Source organism: Canis lupus, chromosome 37 (assembly GCF_003254725.2).
Source record: "Canis lupus dingo isolate Sandy chromosome 37, ASM325472v2, whole genome shotgun sequence".
NCBI classification, from domain to species: domain Eukaryota; kingdom Metazoa; phylum Chordata; class Mammalia; order Carnivora; family Canidae; genus Canis; species Canis lupus.
Window position 1 is genome coordinate 23807057 of NC_064279.1, and position 19167 is coordinate 23826223.

Below are 19167 nucleotides of genomic sequence, written 5' to 3' on the forward strand. Positions count from 1 at the left end.
TTAATGGGCATCTTTTGATATAAAAGCCAGTGGTATTGTGGTAGACAGATTATTTCCAGCCTGGTAATGTAGGGACTTGGAAAGGATAGAAATAAAAAAACCACATCTGAGATGTAGAGGGAAGAGAGGAATTAGGAAAACCAGGACCCACAGTTGTTAATGAGCTGTCCAACTTGATTTTATGGCCTCGTGACTTTCTGATGCTGTAGCAATAAACTTTCTTGCTTATATCATGGCAAATTTTATGTCTCTCAAACTAATTAAAGTAGATTCTATTAGTACCAGCTATTCACAAATTGAACTCAAATCCATTCCCTGGTTGGCCATAGTGGTGCTTGAAAATAATTCTGAGATGCTTAGAGGCCAGGTCACCACCTGCCTGACAGGACACCTTTGAGATTTGTCCTTCTCCAAGGAGGGCAGTGTCTCTCTGGTGCCCAGACACCCCCATGGGTGAGGGTGGCCTCAGGCAGAGTAAGTCCTTTTTGTCAAATGCAGTGAATATATATATATCCTGGACCTACTGTTTGTGTCTAGGGAGACTCACCTTCCCGTTGCACTTGTGGGAACAGTGACCTGTCCTGGGCTTGTGAACCCTCTGCAGGGCATAAATCTCCGGGAAGCCACAGAGGCTGCTGCTTGGGTGATACCCTCTACCTCCAACAGCTCCCGGGGTAGCTGCCAGCCTTCTGGGCCACGGCTAACGGTGGGGGTGGGAAGTCAAGAAAAAACAGTGATGGAGGAGAAAAGTAAATCAAGGGGAGAATAAAGAGCAAGCAAATAAGGTTCTTCACTCTATCTTCCCTTGCCTCAGAAAAAAAAATTCCCTTACTACTGACATAACCGTGGGTCCTTGCTGTCTACTGTGTGAGGGACCTGGGGAGCGTTCCCCGACTGTCTCTTCAGTACTATTACTTAATGTTTCAGTAATACACTTCCAGAAATTTGATTACTGTCAGGAATCTCCTAATCCCCTGCCTAGGCATTTTCAGATCTTAGACGGCATTTCGGTTTGTATTGAAAACACATTACAGCAGAAATGAAAACTGTTAATTATCTTCTGTGATCCCCGAGAGTAAGAAAGTCTCAGTAACATATCAGAGACACATAAAACGTAACGATACTTTGATTTATTTGCTTATGGGAGATGACTTAAAAAATGGAAGAACTCTTCTTGGAGGCGGCACCAGGTGGCTTCCCCGCAGCCCTAATTTTGCTCCTTCTATTCAGGTGACCTAGCCTGAGGGGTAGGCCAGAGGTCAGCTTTCAGAGAAAGGGAGGGAAATTGGGGGGGGAGGCTGCCTCAAAGGAGTCTTCTAAAGATGCAATGAAGTCCTTTCAACTGGATAAGCAGATGTTTAATTTATTGTGCTGTTGTCAAATGCAGTGAATATATCCTGGACCTCCTGGAAAGTGGAAGAGAGAAGTTTCTGGTGTTCGCACACCATAAGGTAGTCCTGAGTGCAGTTACAAGAGAGCTTGAGAAAAAGGTAAGCTCCCTTCGAAATTCAACATAGAATGCTTCTGTAGTTTGTGTGGCGGCTGCTGAGTTGTTCTGAGCAGGTTGAGGACAGATCTGAACCAAAGAAGTGAGATGATGTTTCCAGACTTTCCGAAGAAGCTGTCTTGCTTGTTAAAAGCACAGTGGAGTCCAAATACTTCCCAGCAGTGTCCTTTAACTTCTTCCCTGGTCCCTATAGATAACCCCGGAGCCTCGCTTTAACAACATCTCCCAGTGGATCTTTCCTGACTCTAAGTAAATAATTACAAGATGGTCAAGAGAGGAAGTAGCAGAAATTCTCTTGTGTGGAAACAAGTATTTATATGGATATCTCCTCTCTTCCTTTGTTCTTCCTTATTACCGTCAAAGTGGCTTTAATAATCATACCTGGCAGTGTGTAGACTTCAGTACGGAGTTTTATGGCCATTATTACTATTATTATTATTATTATTATTATTATTATTATTATTAGAAAAATACCTAGAAAGATTTCCAAGGATGTTCATTAAAACTAAACACATCAAATAAGAAACAAAACTTGTGAAGTTGTAACACGTCACGTGGAAATGCTGCCCAATCATCACTAGCTTGTAGAATTAGAAAAGTGAAACACATATTTTCATCTCCCTTTTCATTTTTGGTTAAAGTTGGACCATAAATTGCTTTTTGACTTTCTTCATCTTTTATTACATTTTATGTAATGATTCTCTCTTTTTTTTTTTTTAAGAGAGAGAGAGAGTGCGTGTGAGCAGTGGGGGAGGGGCAGAGGGAGAGAGAGAAATAGAATCTGAGCACGGAGCCTGAGACAGGGCTCGATCCCATTACTCTGAGGTCATGGCTCAAGCCAAAATCAAGAACTGGTCACTCCACCGACTGAGCCACCCAGGCACCGCTGTCACATTTCAAACATAGAGATGAGGACAGAGAAACATACAGCAGGCACCTTATTTTAATTTTTATATAAAATAAATTAAATATTTTGCTGTATTTATTTCAAAGTATATATTTTAAGTAATACCATAGTTAGAGCCCTCAGCAGCCCTTGAATTCATTCTCTGTCCTCCTCCCCGGATGTAACCACTATCCCCAGTCCTTCCCTCCACGTTGTCAACTTTACTTCAATATATGGTCTTCTCTTAGATGTATATTTTAACCTACAGAAATGGCAGCATATGGGAGTATCCTGAAATTTACCTTTTTGCTCAATGTTATTTTTGAGATTTTTCCATGTAGTATTACGGCTATTAGCTCATTCACCATAACTGCAGAATAGTATCTCATTGGGTCACTGTGGCACATCCATTCTCCTGGTGATGGATATGGGATTTTATTTACAGTTTTGCTATTATATGAGTACAGATATGCATATGCATGTGTGGACCTGTCCAGGCATGATCTTGCATAACCATTGGATAGTCCCATCTTCAACTCTACTAGGTATTGCCATATTTCTCCCCACGCTGGCAGTTCACATTTATAATCCCACCAGCAGCATTTGGGAATTTCTGCTCTTCTGCATGCTCATTAACACTTAGTATTATCAGACTTTAAACTTTTGCCAATATAGTGAAATGAAATCTCTGCTCTTTCTTATTTTAATTTGCATTTCCCTGACTGCCACTAACAGTTGTATCCTTTAATATATTTATGGGTGATTTCTGGCTCTCTTCTGTAAATGTTTTGCCTGTTTCTCTGTTATATGGTTTGTTTTTTTCTTACCACTTTGGAAATACTCTTTTTAAATTCTGGATATTAAAAAAAAATAAAATAAAATAAAAATAAATTCTGGATATTAGCTAACTTTTTTTCATTTTGTTGAAGTTTTAGTGAACATAATGTTTAATTTTTACTTGTTACAACTGAAACAATTTCCAGCTTATTAGTTTTTCCTATGTGGTTTTTAATTTTTATGAATGATTTAAGAAATCTGTCCCTCCTCAAGGTCATAAAGATTTTCTCCTATAATTTTTTGTCCTGAAAATTTTAGAGGTGGTTCATTAATCCGCCTGGGTTTGAATTTTGTATATGATGTCATGCAGGATGCCAGCCAATGGAATTAAAAGCTATAATTATTGAAAAGGAAAAATCAGAGCTGTCACTATATTCAAGAGAATATAAAAAGAGTTATTAATACTAAAGAGAGCTATCCATTCTATTCCACCCATCTGACTACCAGTTTTTGGACCTGCATGGCTGAGTTTTATAATAGATTGTAATATCTGGAGGTACAATATCAACTTTGTTCTTTTTTCAAGTTGCCTTAGATATCTCTCCTGATTATTTTTTGAAACTCCTGTAGCATAATAATACGAAGTTCCCTTAAAATACCCAATTGGGAGTTTTATTTGAACTGAGCTAAACCTACAAATTCATTTGGGAAGGATCACAATCACCAAGAAGAGCGTAGAAACCAATGAAGAACTGGAGAGACTTAAGCCATGCTCCAGTGCAAAAACTGTAAAAATTGTGATCCTTCCTTGCTCTCTGTCTCTCATGAATAAATAAATAAAATCTTTTTAAAAATAAATAAATAAATAAAAATTCAAAAAATAAATAAATAAAAGATTATTATACACATCGAGAAGAGAGCACCTGGCAAAAATTGATTGGTAATAGTCCCCATATTTGTATTTTCTTTGTAATGCTTGTCTTTATCATTAGGGGAAAAAAATAGATAATTGCCCCTTAAAAGAAAATAAAACTCAATCAGATATGTAAGGAAGATGTAGCCCAGCAGTCAGCTCCTTGGCATTCATCTCAGAGGCATGAAAACTTGTGTTTACGTGGAAACTTGTATACAAATGTTCACGGCAGGTTGATTTGTTGTAGCCCCAAGTGGAGCCGACCCACGTGTCCTTCCAGAGGTGAAAGGCCACGCTGTGGTACATACAGAATACTACTCAGGAGTAAGAAAGGAATGAGCTACCACCACTTGCAGTGCCCTGGTTAGATCTCCAGGGAATGATGCTGAGTGAAAAAAAGCCCATCCCAAAAGGTCGCCCACTCTATGACTCCATTGATACAACATTCTTGAAGCGAAAGGGACCTGGGAGTGGGGCAGGAAGCAGAGGGAGGTGGGTGTGGCTATAAAAGGGCCACAAAAGGATCCTTGTGGTGTTAGAACTATTCAGTATCTCTTTTTTTTCTGTTTCTTTTAAGTAAGCCCTATGCCAAACATGGGTCTTGAACTCGCAACCCCAAGATCAGGTTGCTTGTTGTACCGACCAAGCCTGCCAGGCTCCTGTAGCTCTGTTCAGTGTCTTGACTGTGAAGGAGATAATGTGGAAACCCACAGTGATAACACTGTGTAGAACACACACATGCAAGTTTAAGTAACACTGAGGACATGGGCATGAGATCAGTACGTTGTATCAAAGTCAGCATCCTGGTTGTGATTTACTATAGTTTAACAAAATATTACCACTGGGAGAAAGTGGGCCAGATGTTCAAGGAATCTCTGTATTTTTGCTTCAACTAATGTGCATCTACAATCCCATCAACACAAAACTCAATGTGAAACAAAAAGACAAGAAGCTGTGAAAGCAGTGACAGACCCGTGATCTGAGTTAGAACAGCAGCGTGGCTCTGTCCTCGGAGCCGCGGCTGCCGAGCCCCAAGGCACTGGTGCAGCCCACCTCGCTTCCCGTCCTTGTCCCTGCAGCACGTGCCACACATCCACATCGACGGCTCCACCTCCTCGGCGGACCGAGAGGACCTGTGCCAGCAGTTCCAGCTGTTCGAGAAGCACGCTGTGGCCGTGCTGTCCATCACCGCTGCCAACATGGGCCTCACCTTCACCTCGGCTGACCTGGTGGTGTTTGCTGAGCTCTTTTGGAATCCAGGGGTAAGGGACACAGGGGACTCGAATCCCCCGGGTGTGCGTGTGGCTATGGGGCAGAAGGAGCAAGAGCGTCAGTCTGGGCAGAGTAGGTATCTGGGTGCTCTCCCTAGCACCAGTTTTGTTTTCTTCCATCTGTTTCTGTTAGGCCTCAGAAACATGTTTTATACTTCCCAATTACCAGTCTTTTTTTTTTTTTTTTTCCCCAGTTACCAGTCTTAAAAGAAGTGAAGCCTTGCATATCTGTTGGCTAGTTATTAGATCTTCACAGCAGTCTCCTAAGTAGTAGGAGTATCGACTCCATGTTATGGAAGGAAATACTGAAGTTTTAGAAGGCTGGAAGGAATCTTAGGAGTCCTTCCTCTGAGGGGAAATTGGGGCACAGAGAGCTCACATGCACAGCTGTCCCCAAAGGGGAGCCTGTGGCTACAGCAACCCCAGCCCAGGCCTCTGGGCTTCCAGCCTGTGCCATCTATTAGCCATCATTGCAAGCTGCTTAGCCGATGCAGCCATGACAGGCGACCTTTCTGGGTGTTCCCTGAACGTGGTCTTTGTGTCCACTGGCCTCATCTGATGAGCAGAGAGCTGTGATAGCAGATATATGTCACTGGCCACACATAGGGCACGTAGACTTCTAGGCTGAAAGCATATGGGATGGAAACAATGCTCTTGGGCTTTGTTATCTATTGTAGGGCTTACCGCCGTATTAAAGAGCCACACTACCCCTAATCATATAGGGCCTCTCCCTTGGTTGTGATATGTTTGTTTATTTACAAGGTAATGGTTTCTTACATGGCAAGAAGAATGGAAATGTGCCAGGCTTCCTTCATTTGCCCTTCAGCATAGCCTGCTGGCAGGTCAGAGCTTGCTGTTCGTTCCTTGTGGCACCTAGGGCTCTGCCCAAAGCTGTCTGGCTATAGATTCTAGATTACCCCAGAACTTTAGTTTTGTTTGATTCTCTCTTATGTTAGGTGACAGCTTCCTTGAAGGTAGAGGTTCTCAGCCTGCTGACTTGGGTCATGGAGTGAAGTCCTTTCGGAAGAAGGGTGTGGTGGGCTCGGGGGCAGGGGACTGCCTGCTGTGGTGGACTGAGCCCCTTCAGGCCTTGGCCTGCACACATCCTGATCCCTGTACCTCACAGGTGCTGCTTCAGGCTGAGGACCGGGTGCACCGAATCGGACAGTCGAGCTCTGTGAGCATCCACTACCTCGTGGCGAAAGGCACAGCTGATGACTACCTCTGGTATGGCTGGCCACTGGGGTTAAGCAAGGGTTGACGCCTGTGATGTATTTCCTTCGCTCCCTAACTGCTTCTGCTCTTGCTGATGTCTTCAGGGACCCATGCAGAAGACCCAGGAGTAATGCCCTCCCACTTCCACCATGACCATGTCGGGCCTCCTTCACAGCATTCACTCATGACTTGCTGGGTGCATGAGGGATAAGGGGATGTGGCTCCTTTCCCAGTGTCCTGAGACAAGGGAGGGGGGAAGAAGTATATGTGCAGGTTTGCTTGTAAGACACTCCGTCCCAGCTATGAAGACTCTGCTGAGACATGGTCATACTGCCCTCTGCTCCTTCATGGCACGTATCGGTAAAATAAGGCCATCATACAGTGCTGCAGCTGACCACTGGGAGGAAGTGGCTCACCCTGGGCCACATGGGGCTTCCTTAGAACTAGGGTAAAATTTTTCAACCCTGGGGTTCATGTCTGTTACCTAAGCAAAAAGTCTCCAAATGCTCCTTCCTAGTCATACTTACCCCTTTCCTAATACTAAGTTTCTTGATTACCTCATTAGTTTCTACTACTCATTTCTGTTTCCAGCCTTGTGACTAAGGGATCTTACCTTTGTCACATGTGTAGGTTGTCCCTACTCCTACATCTTTGGATTTGTTGATTTGATCATTGGGCAGCTCATAACCACGGGGCCATTTTCAGCACCAGGTTCAGAATTTTGTTGTAATGAGACATCTATTTTCTCCACATCTTCCAGTAGAAAGAATTTTGAACCTAATGATGCAAACGCTAAATTGGTTTACAGAAGAGACAAATATTTTAGGTTGGGTGTTTGTACCTTGAGCGTTCCAAAGAAGTGAAACAGCATGCCTCAGTCCCATAAAAACAAGGAGGGTGATCTCTTTTTCATCCCACTGGTTCTGTGCAGTTTGTATTCATCGCAGCTCTTTTTTCCCCAACAGGCCCCTAATTCAAGAGAAGATTAAAGTTCTGGGTGAAGCCGGACTTTCTGAGACCAATTTTTCAGAAATGACAGAAGCTCCTAATTACTTCTACAAGGTAACACCAGCAAATGGCTCCTTGCCACTGGGGTGGGGGGAGCTATTGAGTTGTCTCCTCAGCCCTTGGGTCCTGAAAGAGAAGTGGATCACTCCTGGGGATTTCACTCAGCCTCATGCAGAATGGTGGCCTTCAGGTAGCTCCTCTGAAAACCAAGTGTCTTCTCCTTCTCATGGAACTGCCCAAAATCAGAGTCTGAGTAAAATCAGCAATATCTTTGAGTGACAGGAAGACTAGAGAGTCTGAGGATTTGATCTTTCATTTACATTGATGTAATAACTAAATGCTTCCTTTCAAATGTAATGATCGAGATAAGTCTTAGAGATCATATTTTTATTTTTTTTAATTCATATTTTAAGTAACCTCTACACCCAACATGGGGCTTAAACTCATGACCCCCAGATCAAGAGTTGGCATGCTCCTCTGGCTCAGCCAGAAACCACAAATATCATATTTTTAAATGTAGAGTATAAATTATCCTCATAAACAGTTAATAAGCTAACTTGAAACAACCTTATTTTTAAGCTTTTTAAAGAACTCTAATTCAATTGAATGGTAAATATTTTCACAGAGCCTTTGTTATTGTATGCCCTTTGAAAAGAAGGAGACTTAATTTTAAGGGATTCTTAACCTTCTCAACTCAATGAGTCTATTTAGAACTAACTCATTTATTCCTACTGCCTTTACCTTCACATACACTTAGTTAAGAATTTCTGCCTAAAGTACAAGATAATATGAATGCAGTTTATCAATATTTATTTTGATTAATAATTGTATCTTTTTTTATTAAAATAGGGCTGAAAATTTCATCAAATATTAGAAAAAGAAAATGTTGCCTCCTAACAGGAGATTAAAGCAAAAGAGGTTATTCTCGCCAAGACAGGATGCCTTCCCAGAGGGGAAGTGAAATCCTAATCAGATCTTGGACCTTGCTTCCATTAATCAAGCATGCTCCAAGTTAGCGCACAGTATTGCCACCACCATACTCAAATGCAGGTTAACAGTTATTTTACTTGGAACAGGCTGCCTTGTGGGGAGGCATTTCCTTAACCCTGCAGTTGTTCAGATAGAGGCTGATGAGATTTCTAGAGGAGGATGTGAAGATCATGTGAGGTTGACCTTAATGACCTTTAAAGTCACTCCTTGTCAGGAAGGCTGGCATCCTGAAAGGCAAGGGAATATAAGGTGCAGGTTCATTGGGTAATCGAGCTCTCAAAAGACTGCTCCCCAGGCCAGGTTTCAAAGGCCTCATGTCACCAATGACCTCATGTCATGCGCGGAGGCTTCTGTTAGGAGCAGTGAGGAAATAGAGACCAGCTGGATTGAGACCCAATGATGAAGGAGCTGAAAAGCCAGGGAGGAGCTCTGATAAGGTAGATACCGGGGGATTGTAAGATGTGACAAGAAAATCCTGTTAAAGGACAGCCAGGGGGCAGAAATCATCAAGGCAGAGAGCTGCCAGGGACTGAAACAGAAAGAGGCCCGCAGTGGGAAGCACAGGAGAGCTGTTGCAAATCCATGCAGGTACCGGGTGCTGTGACCCAGGCAATAAAGACTGTGCCTGTGGAACATTGCGGAGGGAACAGCCGGGCGAGGCCGACTTGCTGTGAGGTTGATGTGTGGAGATAGGCAGTCAGGACGCCCTGGGGATGGCAAGCCAGGGAGACGAGAAGAAGAATGTTTGGTAGACCATCAAAACTAGGCTTTTGGAAAAGAGTTACTGGCTTGAGGATGTAGGATTGAGAGGAAAGATGGTTTGGGTTTCTAAACAGCTTTAGTTTAGTGGAACCAAGATGGCCATGGAGATGTTTGAAAACGCACCAGGAATGAAAGATGGTCAGGTTGGGAATACACATTTGGGACAGATCAGCTAAGGGGTGATAGCGAGCCCATGACGGGCTGTAGTTGGAATTGCTGGGCCTGATTTTCACAGTACACCGTGGCCTTAGAGCACAGAGGCAGCTCATGGGCCTTTGGATCATTGGCAGATTTCAGGTAGCCAGAAACAGGCAGGGGACTCTACTCAGTGTGTCAAGTATGTGCATGTTTTCTTAACTACCCCGAAAATTAGGTGCAAGCGGTGATGGAGCATGTGGGTTGGCAGTTGAACTGCAACCTAAGCCCTCAGTACAGAAGGGCTTTGCAGGAAGTGGGGGCTTGGGAGCTGGTTCAGTATCGATTTGGAAAGCTAGAAGGAAGAAGCCATTTCCAACATAAGTTTTCCTTCACCCCACGAGCAGCAGAGAAGAAACGACGCCAGGTGGTAAGGCCGCGTGGGCTGCACGCGCGGTCGTGGGCACCCAGTGATGTGCAATGTGCAGCCCCCACATTGCAAACCAATGTGCCGCAGTCTGTGTCCTCCCGCAGCCTCAGCCTCGGGCAGAGCAAGAGTCAGTGCTGGAGCCTGCGCTCCAACTTTCACCTTTTGTTTCCCCCTCCCTGATGAAGGACCCAAAGCAGCAGAAGATCTATGACCTCTTCCAGCAGTCCTTCGAGGAAGACGGAAGCGACCTGGAGCTCCTGGAGGCCGCGGAATCCTCTGACCCCAGAAGTGCTTCGGGTGCACCTGGAAATGATTTCCAGGACCTGGGAGACACGCCGGACGGGACCATGGTGACCGGCAGCCCCGTGAAGAAAAGGAGATTTGAGTTTTTTGATAACTTTGACAGCTTTACCTTTCCCCTGTAAGAGGGGGAGGAAAAAGGCATTTAAAAATCATGGAACTTGTTAACATAAGGTGTTCGTTTCTACTTGCACCATCCTCGACGTTACAGCAGTGCTGGCGTCTGTTACCAGGCTGGGGGTCGGTGTTGCCTCTCTGGCCTTTCTGCGCGGGTGTGCGGGGTCTTATCCTCGGCTTCTCTGGCTGAGGACTAGAGACAGCAGGCTGCAGTAGTGACAGTTGGGGCGCTTTAAGTACCGAGATGCTTCCCACGCAGCCTCTGAAATCCGGATTTTTAAATTTGTTGGTTCAACAAATATTTATAGAGCACCTGATATGTGCCAGGCAGCGTTCTAGGTGCCGGCAGCCATTCACCAAACAAAAGAGAGAAGAAAGCTCGTACCTCTGCAGAAGTTCTGTCTGTAGGAGAAGTCATAGTTACACATCCTAAGAAGAAGAGAGCAGTTCCGGAGGTAAGGGTTTGGAGCGGGAGGGGGCAAGCTTTTTCTGTAAATAGGCAGGCAGTCGTATCTGACTTTACGGGCCAGGTTGTCTGTGTAGGAATGACTCGACTCTGTTGCTGTAGGGCAGAAACAACCGTAGGTAATCCAGAAACAAATGATTATGGCTCTTTTTCCCGTAAAACTCTGTTACGGACACTGAAATTCAAATTCATACAATTTTGATGTGTCACAAAACCTTATTCTTTTGATTCATTTTGAGTCACTAAAACATGTAAAAACTGCTTAGTCCACCGGCCGTCCGGAAGCAGGCAGTGGGCAGGATTTGGCCTGAGAAGCATGATTGGCTAACTCCTAGTTTAGGGCAGCACCACCCAGTAGAAATCTGACACAAGCCACGGACATGATTTTAATTTTCTAAAAGAGTGTTAAAAAATGAAGGATGGAAATTAGTAATATTTTCTTTAACTCAGTTTCTTCAAAATACTCAGTTCAGCATACAATCACTATTAAAAACTTCCTGAGAAACTTGCTATTATGTTCTCCCTTTTTTTCCTTCCCTGCTAAGTCTTTAAAACCCAGTGTGTATTGATGCTGACAGCACACCTCAAGTGCTTGTTCCGGGTGCACTTGTGGCTGGTGGTTCCTGTGTTGGGCAGCACGGGTCTAAAGCATGGTGAGGGGTGAGGGGCATCGTTAGAGGTGATGTCACTGAAGAGACAGAGGCCAAATGATGCGGACCCCCGAGGTCATGTAAGGAATGATTTAATTTTGAATATGAAGCCGCTGACTGGTTTTGAACAGGGATATGAGGCAACCTGATTATATTTTTAAAAGATCCCTCCAGGGGCACCTGGGTGGCTCAGGCGGTTAAGTGTCTGACTCTCGATTTTGACTCAGGTCGTGACCTCAAGGTCCTGAGATCAAGCCTGTCATTGGGCCCCACACTGGCGTGGAGTCCGCTTGAGAGTCTCCTTCTCCTTTAGCCCCTCCTGCCGTCGTCCATGCTCTCTCTTTAAAAAAAAAAAAAAAAAAAAATTTAAATGAATTTAGAAATCCAAGATCACTCCCATTCGTGTGTAGAAAATAGATCAGGAGGGGTGGTTGGGGGAATAGTTTGAGAGGAGGCTGGTGAGCCATTGCAGCTGACCATGGGGTGATGCTGGGGTGTGGCCCAGTGGAGCAGCAGTGTGAAGGAGGTGAGAAGCGCTTGGATTGGGTACGTGATGATTGTAGAGCTGAGTGAGTTTGAGATGGATTGACCAAGAGGCATTTGAGAAGAGGACGGAGGAGTCAATACTTAGACCTAGGATTTGGCCTGAGCAAAGTTGTAGTGCCATTGACTGAGATATTAAAAAAAATAATAATAAAAATGAAAAGATGGGGAAGGGTAGATGGGTTGGGCATCAGGCCAAAATCCAGGGTTTGGTTATGGACTCATTGGGGTGGAGATGGAGGCAACCCGCCCAGCTCCCCCGTCAAGGACTGAAGCTTCCTGCCCAGCTTCAGGAGGCAAATAGCTTCTACTTGGCCACATCTTCCAGTTGGTCTCAGTCCACAGGCTGTAGGATTTGGGTCTCCAGCAGGAGAAGGTCACACCGAGAGCTGCGAATTTTGCCCTCACCTGTTATAAACGGTGTTTATAGACATGGGGCTGGAGGAGCTTGAGCAGGTAAGGTGGCATGGGGTGGGGAAGAAAGCTGAATGAACTGACCCCAGAGCACTCTACCATTTAGGATTGGGAAGAGAAAAAGGAGACCAAACAGCAAAGGAAGAGAGGAAGAAAACCAAAATGGATGTCCAGGACGGGGATTTTTTTTTTTAAAAAGTGTTTCAAAAAGGAAGGCGGTGCTGCTTTCTTGGTATTGTCAATAGACCGTGGGCCGGGTTTAAGCAAAGGTTTAGAGGTAGCCCAATTTTCCTGGCAGCAGTGCAGCATGTCTACGTTCCAGCACGACTGTGTGTGCATTTGTTTGTTAGACTTGGATGGTTTTCACTCTTGTACTGTTGACTAGGTGCCAGGCACCGGGCCAAACACTGTACATGTACTGATGCAGTGAGCCCCATCTCGGAGGAAGGTAGGCAGGTTTTCATTATGCAGATGCAGACCCCGAGCCAAGGGAGTCTGAGCTAGGAAGTGGACCTACTGCAGGATACAGCCAGGCCACCGCTCCAGAGCCCACTCTAGGGTAGATACACACTTCTACACCACGAGGCTCCGTGGTGCTTTGGCGGGTCTGTGAGCAGTTTATTGCGTGCCCGCCTTCCTCAGGGGCTCGGCCCTGGCTGTCACCCTGAGCTGGCTTCCCTGCAGGCTCCCAGCTAACTGTTCAAACCAGAACAAGACTCTGGAACGCACCATTTGTTTGTGCCTTTTGGTCTCCTCTCTTGGGCTTCTGGATAGCTCCAACTGAGAGAGGAATCTCTGAGAGCCACCCGACCCCCTTCACTGCTGCTCAGGAGCCATCGGGCATCCTGACATCTTTGTATGATCTGGACCCTGGGGCAGTGTCCTGTATGAGGCCTTGGCCTTGGGACATAACTGGCTGACTCTGCCTTCCTCACTCAAACCTGGCATTTGGTTACTGAGCTTCCTATTAATCTGCTGTGAGCTTCTCTGCAGGGTCGGAGCTCCTCAGGAAATCCAGCCTGAACACCCACATCTAAAGTGCAAGAGTTGCTTTTCCTGTCTTTCTGGAAAGGATTGTGGAGATGAGCAGCTGAGCCTGCATTCCGCCAGTGTGCCCTGCCGTGAGGAGCTCTGCTGTGGTGCCCCATCTCCATAACTAGGCCTTTGCTTTCCTCTATTAACCTCCTGAAACAAGAACAAGTGATACCTAGAGAAAATCCAGAGTCAAAGGCCTGAGAGAGAGTGCTCACCTGGGCCCTCCTCTAGGTCACCTGAAGTCATCCTACACTGTCTTATTACTTTCAGCTCTCTGTTTTATTTTTAAATTTTGTTAGCTGTACCGGTTTGTTTATAATAGTGACTATGACTTGTCAGAAGCTTCCAGAGGACAAGTATTGGGTCCTTCTAAAGTTTACTCTAACTTTGTCCCAAACAGCTGCTTAAATATTTGTCTAAGAGTAATTAAGAGCAATGGCTGCTGTGTCCTCAAGTATGTTGTACCAAGTCCCCTCAGGAGTGGGTGCTCTGGAAAGCCAACTGCATCACTTGATGGTTGCTGCCCTTGGAGTTCCAAAATCAATCTGCAATGGACACAGCAATCAGCATAGATCCGGAAAAGGACACAGTCGATTGTGCACTGGGTGGCTTACTGGGAGGGGGCCCAACGGGGACAGAATCTGGGACAGAATCTGTAGGAAAAGAAATGCTAAAATCTTACCTCAACGTTACTCATGAGGTTTTTGTAATGATTTTTGCAATCTTGGTGGCTCGTTCATGGAAACAATACAATTACTTCATTAGGGGAAAATCTGTGGAATGAGTTAAGGCCCAGGAAGCAGAAAGGTTTTGGATCACCCTTAGATGCTGAGAGAGGTATAGAAAGGAGCATCTCTTCCTCGCCTGCCCCAGAGCCTATGCACAGCCTCTGCTCCCATTGCTCATATCATGTGGCTTGAGAAGCATTAGGAAGCCCTCTTCTGTGAGTCTGTGGGCTTCTCCAGAGACTGCCACCTGCCTGTTGCTCATGCAAAGAAGATTGGGTACAGCTTTCTCATGGGCTCCGCTGGACTTTGGTCAAGTTCTTTAGAGTCTCAGAGAATGAGATCGTAGCTTCTCATTCCTTAACTTCTCTTAATAGTTCCTCCTTACCCTAGGGATAATAAAGGAAAATGTGCAAGTGATTTTGAGACATATATCCAGGGTTGCTTAGGAGACTCACCGACCATTGTTGAATTAATAAATCTCTGCTTTATTTACTGCGTGGCCTGCCACACAGAGTGGCCCTTTCAGCAAGGTGACAGATCCATGTCTGCCATTGGGAGACTTTGCCCTTGGTCCTTGCGACTTGATCGCATTTGATCCACAATTCCTCTGTAGTCTTAGTAAATATGGTCTGTTGAACCTCCGTCTGAAGCCTCTGCTTAAACCTCAGTTTCAGCTGATTTGGAGAAAGACTCGCTCTCTCTGAGATGTCCTTGAGGTCCTCCAAAGCAAATGTTATTTATACCACGAAGCCTGTATATGCCAGGTTATACCATCCCAAATATACCTCTAGAATTTGTTGAGAACCACCCAACCATTTCTGTGTGATTCAGAGAAGACCCTGGGACTTACTTATCAAGAGTGAATGCCTTTGGGCTTAGGGAAGGATTTCTGCACTAACTCCTTTTCCTTCTTTTCTTCATATCTCAGTCCAGACACACACCTGCCACCATCCAGTGTATTTTCTGGGAATCTGGGCCTATCTCATCCCACTTCCGGTCCCCGCTGTCACCAGGGTCATCGTTCCCTGAATGACCCTGGTTAATTCCTGCCTCTAGGGCTGGCACCAGGAAGACTCCTAGAGGGAACAGAGATCCTGTTAGCCTTGATCCATTTGTACTTGAATTAATCATGTCTTTTCCTTCTTGGCTTCCCACAAGCCTTTTTCTAGGTCAGAGGGAGAGCTAAGAAACAGAGCTGGCGGTGCCGTCTCCTCACTGCTGGCTCTTAGGTTTTGCCTCGTCTGTGCATTCTTGCCTATTGGAACCCTGATGCTTGCTTGCTCTCTTTCTCTCTCTCTCTTTCTTCCTAAGACTTTATTTACTTAGAGAGAGAGAGAGAGAGAGAGAGCACGAGCAAGTGGAGGGGCAGAGGGAGAAGCAGACTCCCCACTGAGCCAGGACCCTGGGATCACGACCTGAGCCACCCAGATGCCCCAGAACCTTGATGCCCTCTGAAGCTATTTTTAAGTGAAATTTAAACTGCAAAAGGGATGAAAAGAAGTCCCACTTATTTCCTACTTTATCCTCGCTTCTTACTGTGTGGAGGATTACAAGGTTAAAAAAAGTGTCATGGAAGCTTAAAGAGAATTTGTTGGGAGCCTCTCTCATACCTGTGTATTTTGGTTTTGTGTTTTCCTGTGAGGTCCCAGCAAAGGAAGTGGATTCCTAATCGTAGCAGAAAACATTGAGAAGCCTGTGACTCACAGTGCTTGGGATATTATGACAGCCAACAGTTACTTGATTTTGTAACACCCTCTGCCCACATCCCCCCCACCAACCCATTCATCTGATTTATGGAGTGCCAGGCACTTTTCTTCTTTGTTTTTAACCCTCCCTTTTAGTGTGAAATATCAGACATAAGAGAGTTCATAAGACACAATTACAGCTTAACAAATATTACAAAATAAACACGTAACCATAACTCCCAAGATTGCGAATATGTTCTAGAAGCTTTATTGGTTTGCTTTTAATGTGTAGATTTACAACCCAATTGCAGTTTATTTTTGTACATGGAGTGAGATAAGGTCAAGGTGAATTTTTTTTCCATATGAATATGCAGTTTCTCAGCATCACTTACTGAAAAGATTGTCGCTTCATCCAGTGCTCTGAAGTGCCTTCTTTTCACTATTAAAATTTGATGTAAAAATTAACTAATCAGAGTGCCTGGGTGTCTCCGTTGGTTAAGCAGTTAAGCATCTGATGACTCTTGATTTTATCTCAGGGTCTTGGGTTGGCACCCCACATCAGTCTGTGCTCAGGGCAGAGTGCCTTGACCCTCTCCTTCAGCCCCTCCTCCCGCTCATGCTCATGTACTCTCTCATTCTCTCTCAAATAAATAAATAAAATGTTTAAAGATAATAAAAATAAAAAATAAAGATGTATAAGTAAAAAAAAATAAAAGCCCTACATTCTCCTCTTTCCTATTCCTAGCCCTACTTCCTACAGGTAATAACTAATATAAACAATTTGGGAGGGAGCCCTTGGTATTTTATTCCCAATGCATATAAATTTACATTGAATTGTTCTTACAAAAATTGTATCAAACTCTATATTAAAAATGATTCGTTTTACATAATATATTTGGTCATTGTTTCATACTGATAGACCCTATCTATTTTAAGAGTTACTTAGCAGCTCCCATCCTGATGGATGCATTACCGTGTCAGTGCCCAGCGAAATGTTCATTAAAACAAAAAGCAAACAACTAGAAAGATGAATTTAAAGTAAATTTGTGGAGAGAAGAGAAGGAGGAATGAATCCACACATTGAATCTTTTTTGGACACCTGATTTTTCGTAGGTGTTTAGGACTTGGCTTTGGCAGGGTTCACCTTCCCCTTGCTGGGTCCACTGCCTTTTGTGGAGGTTGGCCCACAGGGCTCTTAAAATTGTGTGCAACTTTACTCTTGTCTGGCCACCAGGCACTTCAGTGTAGGGCAAGCAAGAACTCTTTGGGCACAAAGTGAAGGAACAGCAATGGAGCCTGGGACTCCAGGATAAGACCTTTTGGTCTCCAGCATGAGATAAATTGGGGATGATGCTTGCACCTCAGATTTCTTTCAAGAATCAAGTGTTCCATATGCCCCAAAGACAACTGGCTGGCTCAACAGCTAAAAGAACTCTCCTCTAGATGCAACTTTCAACTTCTTTTTCTGAGGGCGAAAGTGAGTTTTGATTGCTCCTGATGAGCAGGGGTGACTCAGCAGAGATTTTTGCTGAGACTTTTATGGGTACATATTACAGTTAATCTCTACACCTGATGGTCCTCTAATGGGGATGGAGACTTATTAGCCCACAGATAAGACAAATTGAAACTTTGTAAAGCACAGTTCTCTGAAGCCACTCAGAGCTGATTTCATGAGAGTGCTATTTGTACATCCTCAGGCTTGCCATTTAAAGAGAATTGTTCAGTCTTTACAAAATTGCTCTGGGCATGAACAATTTCTTCCTATTATGGAGTGTCTCATTTTCAGCCACTCTACTGCGTTTCTTACTCATGCTTTCTACCTTGCTCTCTCAGACTCCCTGAAGGGCAGAGACGTAGGCGGCTACACAGGGGATGGGGTGGGAGGCGGTAAATTTGCTAAATGATCTGAACTAGGCTCTCCAGCCAGCCCAGAAGCACTCACTTCAGTGAGTGCAATGCTGGCCGTGTTTGTACAGTCACCCAGGGCAGGTGAACCTCACTCCTGCTCAGCCTGCAGGCACAGACAGGAACAGGAGGGCCAACCATGGGAGTGCTTGTTTCTGAACTCTTCTTCCACCAATCCCATTTGTTTGCACCAATAGGAATATGTTTCGCTTTAATTTATAGTTTTCTAGAAGCAGGGCATAGTCTGGTGGAAAGGTGTCCAGAAATCATCCCCAAAATGCAGTGCACTTCTCTCCTGAGGGAGGACAGACTTGCTCCCTCAGCCCTTTAGGGTGAACCATTCTTCACCCTAAAGGGGCAGAGGGTACATGGAGGCTGTACTGGAAGATTTTGAGCACATCCTATTCCCCCAGTGGGGAGATGTGTTTGCACAGTTGCAGTGGTGTGTGAAACAAGGTACTTACCGCTGTGTTTCTAGGCGTAATTCTTCTTGTTGCAGTTTTTAATGAGAGGTTAATTTTTTTCAATATATAGAAGCAAGACTGTAATGCCAAGGAGTACAAAATATAATTGCTGAACATGTGTATTTATTTTTAAGATTTCATTTATTCATGAGAGACACAGAGAGACAGAGACACAGGCAGAGGGAGAAGCAGGCCTCATGCAGGGAGCCCGACGTGGGACTCGATCCCGAGACCCTGGGGTCACACCCTGAGCCGAAGGCAGACACTCAACCGCTGAGCCACGCAGGCATCCCAAAATGAGTATATTTTAAAATTTTAATTAGTACATAAAAGCAATCTCCCCAAGTCAGTTTATAAAGCATTTCTTAAAGCTATGATGTAGTTATTATGCCTTAAAAGATGTGCTTCTGTAGATCTTACTACTTTTTCTACTTTTGTCTATATTTGAGCATTTCTGTAATGTCTTTAAAATGTTCTGTGGGGGTCAATATCCATAGCTTCATCGATGGACATTTTTCACTTAGGTATTTAGGTGTGGGTTTTAATGCCTATTAGGAAAAACACCCACGTAGCACATTGGACCTGGACTCTATAGACTTGGCTTAGGACGAAGCTTCATTTTTGTTAAGTCTTTTCAAAAAAGTGACACCGTTTTTAAAATAAATGCTAAAACAGTCGATATTGGCCCAAACTGCAAACACTGGAAATGCAGTGTTCGAGTGACTACATTTCGAGAAACACTGGTCTGCTGTTTCCGTCTTCTAGCATTCATCGTACAAGAAGCCAGGTAGTTGAGAAAGAGCCTGACCTTCCTCCATCCCTAGCGATAACCCCGTGAAAACCCCTATTGCTTAAACAATAAAAGCGTCCGCTCCGAACGTCCACAAACAAACAAACAAACAAAAACTACATTTCCCAGCAGGCCGCGGGGCGAGGACGCCTCCGGAGCATAGAGCTCGTGCCTAG

At 44.6% G+C, this 19167-nt stretch overlaps 1 protein-coding gene across 5 annotated transcripts in view; it reads left to right on the plus strand.

The window, feature by feature from the left end:
* SMARCAL1 (SWI/SNF related, matrix associated, actin dependent regulator of chromatin, subfamily a like 1) overlaps nt 1–16722 on the plus strand; it is a 60423-nt gene extending 43701 nt beyond the window's left edge. For 4 of the 5 annotated variants that reach the window (XM_049106742.1, XM_025442190.3, XM_049106741.1 and 1 more), the window contains 5 exons: nt 1388–1490; nt 5163–5345; nt 6481–6581; nt 7535–7631; nt 10080–11282. In XM_049106742.1, the coding sequence (XP_048962699.1) occupies nt 1388–1490; nt 5163–5345; nt 6481–6581; nt 7535–7631; nt 10080–10319 (724 nt within the window). In that variant the 3' untranslated portion in view covers nt 10320–11282. Of the gene's footprint in view, nt 1–1387; nt 1491–5162; nt 5346–6480; nt 6582–7534; nt 7632–10079; nt 11283–13377 lie in introns of those variants that run through there. The other variant, XR_003134664.3, reaches the window with a different exon arrangement.
* Nucleotides 16723–19167: the final 2445 nt, after the last annotated feature.